The sequence below is a fragment of the Erpetoichthys calabaricus genome, chromosome 12 (assembly GCF_900747795.2).
Source record: "Erpetoichthys calabaricus chromosome 12, fErpCal1.3, whole genome shotgun sequence".
NCBI classification, from domain to species: Eukaryota; Metazoa; Chordata; class Cladistia; order Polypteriformes; family Polypteridae; genus Erpetoichthys; species Erpetoichthys calabaricus.
Genome location: NC_041405.2, coordinates 27,060,308 through 27,077,448, shown reverse-complemented (window position 1 = coordinate 27,077,448; position 17,141 = coordinate 27,060,308). Strand labels below are relative to the sequence as shown.

General features: G+C 40.4%; 1 protein-coding gene across 1 annotated transcript in view; it reads left to right on the top strand.

Annotated features, from left to right (window-relative positions):
• LOC114661981 (caspase recruitment domain-containing protein 10-like) overlaps window positions 1-17,141 on the top strand; it is a 174,327-nt gene that overhangs the window by 130,039 nt on the left and 27,147 nt on the right. Inside the window, exons 19-20 of the mRNA XM_051934920.1 lie at window positions 4,991-5,087; window positions 9,751-9,909. Of these exons, the coding sequence (XP_051790880.1) occupies window positions 4,991-5,087; window positions 9,751-9,909 (256 nt within the window). The remainder of the gene's footprint in view (window positions 1-4,990; window positions 5,088-9,750; window positions 9,910-17,141) is intronic.

The following is a 17,141-nucleotide window of genomic DNA, read 5'->3' as shown; positions in this document are numbered from 1 at the left end:
ATCTTTCAAGTCAAAATTATTTCTTTACAATCATGTTTATATATTAATTTGCCACATAAAATTGTGTTCTAAAGTGAAGAATTTTTTATTAGCTTTAAAATTAATTTGTCCATTCTTGAATATTACAGTGTAGACCTATAGAACTCTACGTCCATATGTGACTGCCAACTTACCAAATATGTTAATTTTTCAAGCTAAAAATGTTAGAACAATTAGAACTTTAGGACAATCTGGATGAAATACAGGCCATTCAGCCCACCAAATCTCACCAGTCCTATCCACTTAATTCTTCTAAAATAACATCAAGTCTCCAACTCCAGTCCTGGAGGGCCCCAGTGGCTGCAGGTTTTCATTTAACCCTTTTCTTAATTAGTGACCATATTTTGCTGCTAATTAAGTCTTTGCCTTAATTTTAATTGATGCACATCTTAAACCTCAGGCCCCTTAATTATTTCTTTTTTCCTTAATTAGCAACCAAACAATATTAAGACACAAAATGAACCAACACAAAAACAACAACCTGCATCCATCACACAATAACTGAAAATAAAGAAAGGTGAAGGCCTCAGTAATGTTGATCTGCTCAGGTCCACAAAAGTTTTGGAAATGTCTGCCATGGCAGAATGAGCACCATGGAATTAAATAACGGGTTTCATTAGCAATTGGAATTGGCTTCAAATTAAGAAACTGAATGAAGTGAAGTTGGTTGGAGTTTGAGGCCCCAACTTAGTTGGTCATCTGTTGGCTCACTTCACATCAAATTTATGTTTAGGTGCCATTTAAGCAAAAACTGGTCACTAATTAAGAAAAGAGTTAGAATGAAAACCTGCAGCCACAGTAGCTCTCCAGGACTGGAGTTGGAGACCCCTGACCTAAAGTCTTACTGTCTACAACACTACTTGATAAAACTATCCCAAGTGTAAAGAAAAACTTCCTAATGTTTTTGTGAAATTTACCCTTAACTTTCCAACTGTGTTTCCGTATTCCCGATGAACTCAATTTAAAATTACAGTCTTGATCCACTGGACAAATTCCATTCATAATTCTGAACACTTCAATCAGGTCTCCTCTTAATCCTCTTTTGCTTAAACTGGAAAAGCTCAGCTCTGTTAATCTTTCCTCAAAACTCACCCCCTGTAGCGCTGGAATCAGCCTAGTCGCTCTTCTCTGGACCTTTTCTAGTGCTGATATGTCCATTTTGTAGCCTGGAGACCAAAACTGCACCCGTTACTCCAGATGAGGCCTCACCAGTGCATTATGGAGCGTGAGTATGTTATCAGCTATTGATCTGCATTTGCACACAACAGTGTATCCATATCCAAAGAATAAATTATGATAGGTAATCAAGGCCAGAAGGATCAAACGGACAGGTTTCCTTAGAATATGTTTGATTATTGTTCTAGTTTAGCTACAGTGAGTGCATTGTTAGCTACATGTTATGTTGTGTCAAGTGTGATATCCTTCTGGCTTCAGACCCCATATTCTGACATTGTCAGTTGCACTGCTGTGTGATTTATTATTCCACTCAGTCAGGCTTTCTACATTTTAATATTTTTTGCAGAACACTACAGATGTGTTGCCTATAGATCAGTCTTGAAATGGGAACTGAAAATCAAGAGATTTGGTTGGCCACTAACCATAGCTTAAAACTATTGTTGTTAATGTTGTTGTTATCATTATTATTATTGTTGTTTGGTTTTCACATGCTGAGTATCTGCATTTGCTATGTGGTGTCCTTGTGTGTCCTCTTGATTGCCTTTCAACTCAGTTCATGATAGTTGCTGTGAACAGAGATGAAAAATCCTTCTCGTGGAAAAGACAGTGCAAAAAATATGCGATAAAATAAATTAATTCAAAATTTGTTTTTATAGTCTTCAACATACATTTGAAGCTCTTAAGATGTTGCTGCTTCAAAGGAATGGATATGATACATTTTTAAGCTTTTGTTTACCATTTGGATGAGTGCCTCATTGCCCTGCATTGTTAGCCCAAGGGGCCCACATGGCTGGCATTGTATAAAATTGCTAAATACATCTTCAATGAACAAATTAACTGTCTGAAGAAAATGAGAGCCTGCCATTATTGTGGCAAAATAACCTTCAGAAATGCCCAAGTTTTCCTCATTTGCACATTCTCATTTGTAGCTCATACTTTGTCGTGCTCTTTGCCAGTGTCTGCCCCTGAGGCACCATTAACAATAATGTTTAGAAGTCATCTGCAAACCCATCTTTCCTCCCTTGCATTTAACATAACATTCTCAGACCCACCTGATCCAATTCTGCCAATGTCGGCCGTACTGGGCGCAAGAAAGAAGCCATCTCTTGAAAGTCCACTCATACCCAACTCCTCAAACTCACACAGGGCTCATCTGGAATCCCCAGCTAACCCAACACACGGGTCCTCGGAAAACCCTACAGAAATGGGGAGATGCAGTTTCTAGGATTTAGCACCTCCAACAACACGCTACCATGTTTATTGTTAAATAATTTAGTTTGACAATAATACGCACTAATGTCTAATGCGGATTTACAAATGCAGAACAGTAAGAAGAGTATCATACATAATCTTATTGTGTGTAGGATAGGTTTCCTTGTAATAAATATTTATTAGATTGCACCATACTCCTTTGTATTGCATCCTAAAATACCATTTGCTGGTTCTCAATGATTGATTGATTTATTGTTCACCTAATATTACTGGAACTAATGTGCCTCATATTAGTGTGGCCTGCACTTAACAAGATGCATTAGTCCCAGTTCAACAAGCATCAATCTAATAACTAAGGCATCCAATTAAACTGCCATTCCGGCAGATACTGTACTACAGTGAAGGCTTGTCACACACTAAATTCCCCAATCTCTGTAGGACATAGAAGATGTACAAAGTGGTTTTGTTTTGAACTGGTTTGAGTCCAACCTCTTGAACCGATAATTTTGTGTCTCCTTGTCTAACTCCTTGTCTTTTCCACAGAAACTGTCTGCAGGATCAGTACTGGGTCTACTTCTCTTTTCTCTGTACATTTGTTCTTCTCATGGATTCTCCTACCACCTCGATGCTGATAATGCCCTAATCTTCCTCTCATTTCCCTCTTACAATGTACAGGTTTTAACCCAGCTCTCTAGTTGTCTCTCTCCGCCATCTCATCATGGATGGATGATCATCACCTTAAACTTGAACTTTCAAAGTCAGATACCTTGTACTTGCTCTCTGATCCTCCTTCCTCAGATCTGTCTGTAAGCATCTCTCTGGAAAACGTCAACATTTTTACCATCAGTCATGGTCAAGAATCTTGGCGTGACTCTGGACCAAATCACTTCCTTTCACTGAATGTAAGCTTCAACAACACAGTCTTTCGTTTCTTTCTTCATATTACTCAGATGATTTCACCCTTCCTCACTAGTTATGCCACCAGACTTCTTGTTCAGGCACTGGTCCTCTCTCAGCTGGACCGTGGCAACTCCCTCTGCAGGACAACCTTTAGTTGTTCCAGAATGCAGTTGCTCGACTGATGTTCTAGTTTCACTCTTACTACACTTCTCCATTGGCTTCCTGTTGCTGCAAGGATCCAGTTCAAAACTCTTATCTTGACCTACTGCTCTCTGAGTGACTCTGCTCCTCAATATCTACAATCCTTCATCTCTCCTTATGTTCCCTCACTGAGTCTCCAATCCACCTCTGCTTGTCTGCTCACCATCTCTCTTCTTGCCAAACGTGCCAAGACTGGACACTGCATTTCCATTCTTAATATAAGGCTGTGGAATGATCTCCCTTTACCTATTTGATCAGCACCCAATTTGCTCATGTTTAGGCATCTTTTTAAAACACATCATTTTATTAAATATTTTCAAACTGCTTAGTTTCTCTACTACAAGTTAGCTGCCATTGCACTGACAAAGAGTTTAGGATACGGAATTTTGTAGTATTCTAGCTTCAGTTATAATTATGTAGTTGTTCTGATCCCTTCTGCTTACTGTTTATCTTGTTTACTATTGCTTTTGATACTTGTACCTTCATGATTGTATGTATTTAACTTGCTTTGTAAGTCGCATTGATAAAAGTGTCTACTCAATAAGTAATAATAACGATAATAATGATAATGATCATGATCATTGTCTTTCACTGTGAAACACATACCATTTCTTCAATTCATACCAAATTTTAAGGTGTTCTTGAGTTGTGCAACAGGTATTTTCCTATTCTTATAATTTGTGAGATGCTATATTCGTAGTACTAGGTACATTTTATAATGGGTTAAGATAAGTGTTTTGTCTTGGTAGAGTCTTTATTACTCTACTTTCCCCTTTTTTATTATTAATATGTAGCCTTTGTCAGAATGCCTCAAATCTCAGAGACTTACCACTGTTCATGAGGTACTGTACTTTATAACTTCTCCCCACCTTCCCTCCTACATTCTACAACCTCAGGCAATTAGGTGTAGTAAAAGACAAGCAGGAGTTAAGTTACAACTTTATGTATTATTGGTAATAGTCATAAAATAATAACAATAAGCAAAGCACAAGCGAACATTGGCAACCATACAACCTGATAAATGCTGATGTGTAGTTTCAGGCGGCACACAGACTTGCAGTTACATTAAAACGTCTCCAGTTAAGACTTCATTTTTGGTCAGCTTTCTTCAGAACTTTCTTCAGAGGATTCATGCAAGATTGAAAACCACCGCCCATGAGCAGTGGGATTTGTAGCTTGGGGACTGGAAGGGGTGGAGTCAGTTGCCCTCACTAGGCGTCTTCTCTGTGCTGTGGTGGGAATAAGGGAGGAGAATGTTAGCTCCAGTGCCCCCTCTCAACACAAAGAGTGGTCCATAGACATGCATGTGTGACACTACCCTTTTAGCTTCAATGAAACGTTACTGATAGACAGATGGATTTATAATTAATAAAATGCAATCTTGTGTTAATGTGGTATTCAGAAAATGTATTGCACTTTTCCATTCCTATAAACTGGTCGATTGTTTTCCTTCTTTCTGCAGTTCACCAAGAAACCCACCGAGCAAGTACGCCTGGTCAAGACACCCAGCAGCCGAAATGTGAGCTGTGTCGTCCCACTGCTGTTCACCCTTAACCACAGTGAGTGCATTGTAATTCCTGAGATGTGCAGTGAATGAAAGCAAAACTTGCTTTAACTGAAATGTCTCTAAATATCCTCCTGGGTTAATGTTTGTTTGGCATCTTTATCTAAAAATTATCCTAGCAAGATTTTTTTGTGATGCCCATATTGCTACTGGTATAAACAGTAGCTCATTGTAGACTCCACATGAGATAGCAATCCATCATTCATTAATTATATGTAGCACCATAATCAACATGCAAAACATTGTAGCAAACACCAAAGCAGTGGTTGGGATACCAGCCGTATGATCCCTGTTTAACAATAAAATGTCTTATAAAGAAATCGTGCAATCACATCAAAAAAAAAATATGGCCTCGCTTCTAACTTAAATATTGCTCTTCTCGAGCTAAGAATTATCCATGGAGCTCCATGTAGTGCATTTGGTCCTAAATGACACACTGCTTCCAGTCATATATATATATATATATATATATACAGTAATCCCTCCTCCATCGCGGGGGTTGCGTTCCAGAGCCACCCGCGAAATAAGAAAATCCGCGAAGTAGAAACCATATGTTTATATGGTTATTTTTATATTGTCATGCTTGGGTCACAGATTTGCGCAGAAACACAGGAGGTTGTAGAGAGACAGGAACGTTATTCAAACACTGCAAACAAACATTTGTCTCTTTTTCAAAAGTTTAAACTGTGCTCCATGACAAGACAGAGATGACAGTTCAGTCTCACAATTAAAAGAATGCAAACATATCTTCCTCTTCAAAGGAGCAAACGAATCAATAGGGCTGTTTGGCTTGTAAGTATGCGAAGCACCGCGGCACAAAGCTGTTGAAGGCAGCAGCTCACACCCCCTCCGTCAGGAGCAGAGAGAGAGTTAGAGAGAGATAGAGAGAGAGACAGATAAAAAAATCAGTACGTGCCCTTTGAGCTTTTAAGTATGCGAAGCACCGTGCAGCATACTTAAAAGCTGCACACAGAAGGTAGCAACGTGAAGATAATCTTTCAGCATTTTTAGACGAGCGTCCGTATCGTCTAGGTGTGCGAACAGCCCCCCTGCTCACACCCCCTACGTCAGGATCAGACAGAGAGAGAGAGAGAAAGTAAGTTGGGTAGCTTCTCAGCCATCTGCCAATAGTGTCCCTTGTATGAAATCAACTGGGCAAACCAACTGAGGAAGCATGTACCAGAAATTAAAAGACCCATTGTCCACTGAAACCCGCGAAGCAGCGAAAAATCCGCGATATATATTTAAATATGCTTACATATAAAATCCGCGATGGAGTGAAGCCGCGAAAGGCGAAGCGCGATATAGCGAGGGATTACTGTATATATATATTTATATATATATATATATATATATAGACAGATATACTGTATATATAGATATATATATATAAATAGATCTATAGATATAGATCTATAGATAGATATTTAAATACATCTGCTCCTGTGTGTGCTCCTGTGTAAAATCCAAGTGAATTTTTTTTTGTTTTAAAATTATAGTTTTCATCCGAAAATTATGTGATTTTTTTTTTGTGTTATGTAGAGCTCCTGGATGACTACATCCCAGCAAAGACAGAACATTTCTGAACAATTATTTTAATATATACATAATAATTAATTTGGGTATTAATAATAATAATAATAATAATAATAATAATAATAATAATTATTATTATTATTATTATTGTTGTTGTTGTTGTTTGTTGTTGTGTTAAACATTGAGACCTATAATAACTTTAGAAAAAATAAAAACATCTTTTTCAATTGTTTCATTGTGTTTGCCTTGTTATTGTTTTTGGTTTAGTACTTACCCCATTTGATCTACTGTATGTCCAATGATAACTTCCATAGAAATAGTTACTTTAACCAACATTTTTTGCAGTCTGCTCTGTTTTGTCATGGGACCGGATTCATTGATTGTTTGTAGTATGTCATGACTGCAGATGTTTTGCACAAGTAGTTTTTGCTATACGTAATTTATTTAAATTTACACAAGCTGATACATGGGCACATGCACACATACATACACACTAAAAGAAATATATAAGTATGTATTCCATATAGTATATCATAGAGTACAATCAGTTGTATAGTAAAATCTTCTGTTGAGTGTGATTATTACTAAATACGTATGGACCATGTAATGTACAGCATTTCCTTACCTGGCCAGAAGACCCAATTGGCAAGCAGACAGGAAAAGTGGCAAAGTAAACCGTACCTTTGCCAGATGGTTGGCAGAAGATGCCAGTCCTAGAAGTGGGTATGTTAGTGTTCTGACAGGGTTGGATCCAGGAACAATACCCAGCCAGGAAACCAGTGCGATGGAAGAAAGGGGGAGACAATCTTCCAGGGCTACATGCTTCCCAGGCACGCTGGGTGGCAGCATTTCTTGGCAACGTTACCTGTATGGACACCTGCAAGGCATGCTGGGAACTGTAGTCCCATGGGGCAGCCTTGTGCTTCCAATGGGCTATTAGGTAGCCAAAGTGCTCCCAGGTCTAAAACAAAAGAATCTGCTCAACCTCATCCCTGCGAGTTGGAGTCATGTAGAAGAAGGACAAAGCTCACCTGGGAGGTGTAGAAAGAAAGAAAGAAAGAAAGAAAGAAAGAAAGAAAGAAAGAAAGAAAGAAAGAAAGAAAGAAAGAAAGAAAGAGAAAGAAAGAAAGAATTGTGATTATGTTCAATAAGATGATAGTTTTGAGGTATTTACTGTAATAAAACCTTTTATTTAAAACCAGGGTTTATGTCTTTGGGATTTTTGTCTGGGGTTTGGAGTGCTGGAATGTCTAGTACAGATCACAACCATTTATTTGTTTTGTATAAGAGAAATTCCCTGGTATGTAATAAAGATTGTATTTTAAGTCCAATAAAAATAAAACTTTTGTTTGAGCGTGTGCCACTGAGAATAAGCTGTTTTGCTGGGTTTGTAACACTGGCTGCGCTGTACTGCTAATTCAGAACTTCACGTGTGTCATTCAGAGGCTGCTAATCGTTGTGCTTGTAGAACTGGCTCAGTTTACCTTCTGTGTTGGATAAATAAATGTGAACTAATACGTGGATGCTGCATCATTGGTTAGCTGACCTTTTTCAGGATGCCAATATAAATGTTTAATTTTTATGTACTTAAGCTCAATTTTTACCTTTTTATGATCCGTGTAAAATATGAGGTGTGTGCATCTAACAAAGAAGCTATTTGGCTAAAGAGCCTGTAAAAAGATGGGCTAATTAAAAAGTCCATTACGGTTTATCATGTGTTGGCTAATGTTTACTAATGTTTAGCTTTACAGCTGTTATAATTTTTTCTTTATTGCTTTTGTGTGCAGGCCTCAGGGGTAAAGAATGAAACTATGCAGAAAGCACACAGCCTCAGTCAGTCTGTTAATAATAAATTGTTTTTACTCAGTGGGAGTTCATAAATGGTCTATTTGCCAATTGGTTGAAAATCTAGAAGTGGTGAGTGCGATCAAAATGGTTGTGCAATTTTCAAAGGAGACCAATAGATGTCTCCATTTAATGTTTAAAATATATTTTTGTATTGTCAATTAGCCACACATAATCTCCCTCCATGCTGATTGAATTTGTACCGTTCCTCTGTCAAATAATATGGATCTAAATCATTCCAAAAGTATTGGAAAACCTGCTTTAATATAATATAAGATGAAATGAGAGGAGATAATATGATATAATATAGTATAATACTAGCTGTGCTACCCATTTAAGCACGTTGAAATCTAAATAATCAATGTAGACCTGAGCATTAACATTTGGAGTGCCTCGTCTATTGGAAAGTATTTTAAAATGCATGCAGTAGTTAAAAATTGCATTTATCATTCCAACAGGTGGCACAACTCAAATATTTGTAGCAATAAATCACTTGGCTGCAAATGTTTATGATGTGCTTTGAAGGACAAATGCAATGTATATGTCTCTGTTATATGCCATTTGGTTTGTGATTCGTAAAAGTAGGGTTAATGTTTATGATGCACCATTTGCAATGCATTTCATTTCTGCAGATGTTTGTGATGCACCGTCTGTTGGAATGCCAGAGACAGACACTTAGATACACATACACTTATCCTTTTATTAAAGTGAATAATAGAATAGGGTAGAAGAGTGGTGTAGTAATTAATGCTGTGACCACATAGATCCTGCAATGAAGTTTAAATCCTGCATCCAATCACAGTGTATGTGGAGTTTGCACATTCCCTATCTTCCTTTGTGTAAAGAATGTTGCTTCACCTGATGGGTATTAAGAGAACTTTTGGAATATACAGGTCAGGTAACATCAGGAAAAGGAGCAGTTTCCATTTGCCAAGAGCAGGTTTTAAAAGGCCTAGACAACTGCCCACATCTTATCAAGCTGAACAGAGCCAAGAGTGCAAGCTCCCAGAGTGCTAATGTGCAGCAGCCTGCTGGGAATCAAAGGATCGTTTTATTTCATTCAGTGCCTTTCTTTCCAAGCACTCTCAAAACAGCTCTTTATCAAGCAATGAACAGGACTGATCATGTGCCCTTTTTCTCTATTATATCAAAACTTTGCTGTTTGTAAAAAGTTGTTTCACATCCATAGGATGAATGGTGTGCTTTTCTTTTTTAGTTATGAGTAAGAAATTGGAAGTTTTGTTATACCAGCATGTTTCCATTTTACATTTTTGCAGAGCAAGAGGAGAACCTGATTCCGTACAGCCTTGTTCGACCCACCCCCGTCAAGTCAAAACGTCCCATCATTTTCTCGCCTTCTCTTTTGTCAAGCGGCTTGATTGAGAGGTTACTACAGCCAGCACAGTCCGGATTAGAGTTCAACACCTGCCACCCAGGTACTGTCACTGCTGCTTTCAGTCATTTGCTTATTTATGTGTCTCTTACTGTGACATATAACTAAATATGATCTAAATACATGTATGCTTGAATGATAAGGCATTTGGAAAGGCAATAGGGCAAAATACTCTCAAAAAAAAGTATGGCTGACAAGAACACCTTACAAACTTTCATTGTATTAATTTACAGAATGCCAGTAGTAGGGGTGCTGTCTATGCATCCCTGAATCCAGGAAAGACTACAGAGAGACTACCATAACTAGAATAACAAACACAAGGAAGGATAATTCAAAAGCAAAATCAAGGGAAAAAACAGTAAATGTGTAGGCCTTCTGGGTTTTTACTAACAGGTTAGGCCCCAGTCTACAGCACTCGCCTATATCTAACCAAGACAACAGCACCTTCTTTCTATTATATATGGCCGTTCTATGTCCTGCTCTTTGAACCTTGGACCAGTTGTTCACATGACTCTCATGTCCAAGAGTCCATCAAGTCACTGGCTCACCAAGTCAGTTATCCATCTAGCAGAACCTGCTGTCTTGTGTATGTATCACAATTCAAGCATAACCCAAGACTCTCGGGCTAATGCTCACAAAAGTCAATAGATATTCTTTGGGTTTTTTGGATTGCATCTCATAAAGTTCCATAATGTGCCAGCAATGAAATAGGAAACCATGTCCTTTAACTTTTTAGAGTACACTATAACATTTTTCAAGTACAATGCCCATTGTCATTTTTCCAATCATCTAGCACCACAGTTTTGTATTGAAAACTTGCTTTTTCCCCTCATTCATTGGTCAAGAGTACTGTCCTCAATTCAAAAGATTTTGGTTGAGCATCATACTAATTTTAGTATCATTCTCAATACATATGGCCTAGTGAAGTTGGAGCTGAGGTGCCAGCTCTCACAAGTTAGATCTTACAGTGAGCGCATTTTGGACAAGATAATTGTGATCGATGAAAGACCTGTAATTGAATTATGGGATGCTGGGCACATAGATAACTAAAGTGTATTCTGTGTATGGCTGAGTTCCATTCCCTTTCCCACTGTTCCCTAGCACCTTTGAAGGGCAGATTCTTTGAAATATTTATATATGTTATTGAAATGGTATCTGAGTCTTCATCAAGTCTAACCAGTATGGTCCATGGGATTGATATAGGTGCGCGATGTGGAAATATGGATAGGTTTATTTTTAATTTGCATACAGGTAGTCCCCAGGTTATGGACACTCGACCTACGACTTACGAACGAGGCCGCAGCTGTGACGCATGTGCCTCATTAACTGCCGGTCCGTCATCTTTGGCCAGAGGACGCTGCAAGTAGTGGCTGGAGGGGTGTGATTTCGCTGCTCGCGCAGTGTAGTGTCCCTGTGTCCCTCGGGTGGCTCCTGGCGGTGAACCGTGGTCCATAGTCACTGGGGCCACAGCTGTCGCTCGTGTGCAGGACAGAGGCTTAATGGGGCGGTTCGCTGTCCACCCACTACACCGCCGCAGCTACTGCTTCTGACTGGACACAGGCTGGATGGAACGGTGTAGAGCGTTTTCCCTGCCCTGCCCACTACACACAGCTCCCCTCGAATCGTTTTCGGTGGGCGGCTGTTAATGCTGCAAGTGGTGACCCAGTTGTGGCTGAACGGAGGCCATTAAGGGTGTGGCTGCCTGTTGAATGGGGGCAGTGGTGGGCGATTCACTATACGCCTTTGGCTGCACCGTGTTCATTCTCGGTGGGCGGACGCACGCTGCAGGCTGCATACTGTAGTGGAGGTGACTGTGTGGTGGGTGGGTGGTGAACAGCCCCTCGCTACTCCCATTCATTCTCAATAGCAAGCCTGCTTGTACTGTTACATACATAGCAGGAAGTTGTCTCTCGTTCAGTACATCAGACATGCTGACGAGGGATACCTGCCTGCTGTGATAGCGTGTACAGTGCTGTGCAGAAGAGCTCATCTTAACCTTTTGTCTTCACCCTTCAACAATGTCTCTGAAACACAAATCTGATGCAAGTGCTGGTGATACAGTAAAGAAGAGAAAAACCATCACCATTGAAAATAAAGTAGAAATAATAAAAAGGTCAGAGAGAGGTGACACTCCATCATTCATTGGCAGAGCACTTTGTTACAGTCGGTCAACAATAGCATTTATTAAAATAATGTACCTGTTCTGACTTTCATACAAATTCAACTTAAGTACAAACCTACAGTCCCTATCTCATACGTAACCCGGGGACTGCCTGTATAGGAAAAGAATTGTGTAGCTGGGAAGTTAAATTTGGAGCGTGATTGTTAATAAGATGTTGTCTATATAAAGATTTTCTAAGTTGAGATTTTGATGAATCTCAGCATTTTAGACCTCCCCGAGTCCGAAAATACCATTTTTGGAACTATGTCTGTGTGTGTATGTGTGTTAGAGTGTGTGTGTGTGTGTAAACACGATAACTTGAGTACACTTTCACTTGAGTCAACCAAAGTTTGCATACAAGTATTAGGTACAAAACAGAGATTTCTGTCAATTTTTGAGCTATTTCCAATAACTGGAAGTGGCACTTTACTCTTTATTTATGCAGCTGCAGAGTTCAATTTATTCAACTTTTATAAGAATTGTTTAATATATTATTAATTTGATTTGATTTGTTGTTGATGGTTCTTTAATGTAAATAATACAAAAATATAATCATTGTCTTGCGATTTACTCCTCAAATATCCATCCCCATATCCGAGTGTACAAAAAAGTTTAGGGGAGACCACTCCCGATTAGTTTATTTCTTCTTTTCATTCTATCATGGTACATAAAATGCAAAGTAACAGACAGACGAACCTCTCCTCTGTTTGTGACATCCAAAACACCCGTCTTCATTATTCTTTGCTGCATTATATGCACTGTCTTTCCGAATGATAACTCATTGGTTGGAGGTCAAAGCGGGACTAGTTTTTTTTAAACCTGGGCCCACAGTACTCCATGCCATGGCTGCCCACTACCGCATACACTTTGACCCGTTTGTCCACCTCCCACCCGCACTCTTAACGGTTTTGTCCCACTTCCATTAAGGTAAAAAAATTATGTGTGGTTGATAAGCCTGTTTAACATGATCGAGTACAAGGAGGTGGCTGAATCTTTCCCCTTTTTCACCCAGTTGTCCTTTTCACTTTTTTTTTTTGTGACGATTCTGCTTCATCACTGTTTCCTCCCACAGTCCAAAGACATGCAGGTTGGATGCATTGGCGATTCTAAATTGTTCCTAGTATGTGTGGTTGTGCATGTGTTTGCGTGCCCTGCGGTGGGCTGGCACCCTGCCCAGGGTCTGTTTCCTGCCTTGTGCCCTGTGTTGGCTGGGATTGGCTCCAGCAGACCCCCGTGACCCTGTAGTTAGGTTATAGTGGGTTGGATAATGAATGGATAGACACTGTTTAATACAGATCTTCCCATGGGACTTAAATTATCATTTCTAGCACAAATCTGTGTGTCTTTTTCACACAAAGGAACAAAAAAGAGCAGTGTAAGCAACTTGTCTTGTTAAAGCTTGGTAAGTAGGCAACCTTACTATTCCATATCGAAATAAATTACAATCTACTAGCCAACCCGCGGCGTAGCATACGCCACATAATTATGTATTGATGGGTGAACACTACCTGAACGACACAGTTGTCCAAATGGCGTGGGTTTGTGGATACCACTGTGAGTGAATGAAAACATAGACCTCTGGAGAGAGCAACATACAATTGTCCGTGACTGAAAGCGGGATCGTTTGTGACGAAGAAGGCACGCTGGTGAAAGTTACTTCATCGGTAGGGATAAGTGTCAGTACTTGTAGATTAAGGTGTAGCGAGTCTTTGTTGTTGACGCTTAATATAGCTTGCGTACTGTGATGTTCCGGAGTCACACTTGAGAAACACTTTTTTAGTATCATTTTAGCACAGGGAAAAAAATGAACATGTGAAACATCCGTAATGTAATAAGCCACCAAGAAAAGTAACATTGCAACAATGCTATCTATGACCCGAGAGCTGTAAACAGAAGTGAAAACAAAATCGAGCCCGGTGCACCGGTCGTGCAACTGTCGTCTGTGCACCTCTGAGCCACATTGTCCTTTCATTGTTCTTTGCGGTTCCGGCTGCTTTTCTATATATAATCCACCAAGTCACCCGACCATAGTAGTAGCGGGGTAGCGTACATAGGGCAGGGACGTATTCAGAGGGAGCATATGACCCTCACTTACTGGGTATTCCTCGTTCGTGGGGAACAATTGCAAGCCCCGGTGCCCATTACGAATGGGGTTCAACGGCTTACCCACGCCTGTCGGCGCCGGGTAGACACACGTTAATCCATTCAGTGTAGCGCACATGCAGTACCGGACATCACATACCTGTTAATGCACAATCTCATGTGGCTGAAAGCCACTTGTCCCTCTAAGAAGTTGGACGCCTACTGCTTGGCGATCGCGTAACTATTAAGCAGGAGGGAGTCTCATTCGTTTTCGGAATTAACCATACTAATCGCTCCACCAACTATGTACGGCCATGCAACACCACGCAGAGAATCGAGAAAGAGCTATCAATCTGTCAATCCTCTCTGTGTCCGTGCAGGGTGAGGTTTCCCGTGTTGAGTCAAATTAAGCAATATTTGTGTGTGGCGAGTTGTTGCGTCCGGGCACATGAGCAGGCACTGTGAATGCCTTAAAAGCGTGGGTGGACGCGTGCTGGGGAATAATGAGTATCTATATATCTTCTTAGATATAGACAGCGTCTGATAGTTGTGATGGTTTTATACTGCAGTACATTGCGGTGAACGCTGGTAACAGTCAGGCAGGCAGGCGTATTAGAGTTGGTGCTCTTAGAGTTGGTGGGCATGTCTCTCTAGCGGTTCGAGTTCTTGGGCGGTGCTCTGTCATTTGTATCCCACGGTCGGATGACTTGGTGGATTATATATGGAAATGCAGCCGAAACCGAAAAGAATAATGAAAAGTCAACGTGGCTCATTGGTGCATGTGTACTGTAGCAGAGACGAAAGTGAGTTGTTCCGTCCGGGCACATGAGCAGGTACCGTGAATGCCTTGAGAGCGTGGGTAGACGCGTGCTCGAGTTGGTGGGCTGGGCTTTGTGAGTTGACTGATATGGCTATTTTTTGTGTATCCCATGGTTGTCTTCCGGCAGTGTGAATGCTTCGAGAGACAGGGCGTCCTTGTTTGGTGAGTTGTTGCAGTATGTGAGTTAAAAGCTGTGATGATTTTACACGCTGGTAACGGGCGGGCGGGCAGGCGTTCTCGTCCCATGGTCTTCGAGTTGGTGGCCGTGGCTCTGTGAGTTGTCAGCGTATCCCATCGTCTTAGCGTTGGCGGGCTAAGTGTGGTTTATTTATCGTGCGTATCCTATGTTTTACACGCTGCATACAGCGATTCACATCCGCGATAAACATGCCTCTTCTTAGATGGTCCTGCCGCGTCCACCCTCGTTCTCGAAGCATACACACCGCCTGGTCATGGGCGGGGAAACGTTTTCCATGTTCCTGCAGGACCATCTAAGAAGACGCATGTTTGTCACGGATGCGAATTGCTGTATGTAGCATGTAAAACAGTTTGCGATGGTGCACGCGGCCGTGCGTCGTAACCGAAAAGTCAACGTGGCTCAGAGGTGCATGTGTACTCTAGCACAGACAAACATAAATGACGGCGTTTTGACCGAGTCGAAGCGTCCGAGTTGGTGGGCGTGGCTCTGCGAGTTGTCGTCGTATCCAATGGTCTTAGAGTTGGTGGCCGTGGCTCCTTCCTGCGTGCGCCATGGGTGTCTTACTTGTCAGCGGCTTAGTGAATCCACACCCCTTCCTGCGTGCTTTCCATGGGTGTCTACTTGTCAGTGACTTAGTGAATTATATATATAGATCTTAATAATTGCTATTTATTCCATAAAAATGTGCCGTTCTGACACAGAAGGTATGTGATGTCTATGTACAAGTCACACATATAAGGTTTGCTTAAAACATAACATTTACTAATCGCATATTACTATTAGCAAACCCTGTCCACTTCCAAAAAGTATTGGAGAATTGCAAAGTGAGCATTATGTTTTTTTCACAGTACTTTTTATTTATCAATGCAAACACACTGCAATCAAGCAAAGCACTCTGAGTGTATAGACATCTCCTTATCAGCTCGCTAAGAGGAAAGATGGCGTTACTAACAGCTGTCCAGTGAATTTCACTGCACTCTTTGATTTCGTGCAGTTCCATTAAGGCACAATTATTACAAATCTCTTCTTGTTTCTTGATCTTTGATTTAGAAGTACTGAGCTGACAAATTGTTTCTATTTTGTAGAGTATGTGGATAGGAGCTGGTGCTGAACAGTTAGATGACAGGTTCTTTCAGATGTTGCAAACAAATGGATGTGACTTTACTGAATGTAGCGTCAGTTGTCGCCACCTTGCAGGGTGCCTCAAGTCTAGATAGGGTCTTACAGTGGTAATATCTGATTCTAAATCAGTTGTCACATCTTCGAACAGTTCAGAAAAGTGACTACAGTTTGAGTATCTTTTTGTTGATGGGGCCAATCGTTAAATTGCCGCAACACTGAATCCAACATTTCGAAATTAGAGTTCCTGTCTTTTCTTCACGAACTGTTTAAGTGACCTCGTAAGCTTGCATTGTTGTCCATTATGTGTGAAATACCTGACGAACTTCTCCACATTAGTCAAAAGCTATTCAACTTCGGGTGCTTTCTCCATCAGTGCTGGTGTAAAAGCCCTTGAGAGAATTGTGTTAAGAAAAGAATGTGGACACTAAAGTTTTATCTTGTGTGTTTGTCTTTGCTTCTTGGTCGGTAACAAAGACAATCTTATTTGCGATGATTGAACAGTTAATTCCAAAAACTCGTGTTTTTCAAACAGTAAATTGTGAATGTTTTCATCCGTTTTAATCATGCTTGCTTTGAACAGAGTCACAAGATTGTAATTTTCATTAATATGATGAATGGTAGCAGATATGAAAGAGGTTTTTGGTTGAAATATCAGTTGTGACAGCACACCCATAGTTATTGGCGGTCTCTAGCATGTCATATATAATATACTTTCTCAGTTTTAGGGACTATTTCTACCATGTGCCACGAAAGAGTCGCCAAATGGGGCAGTAGCTCTTTAAACTTCAGACTTTCCCATTTTGGCTGCTGTCTCAACCGGGTACTGCTCAAGTTGAATATAGCCTTCACCAGACACTGCGTCTTAAGGCCGTATATCCTCGCAAGCAAAAT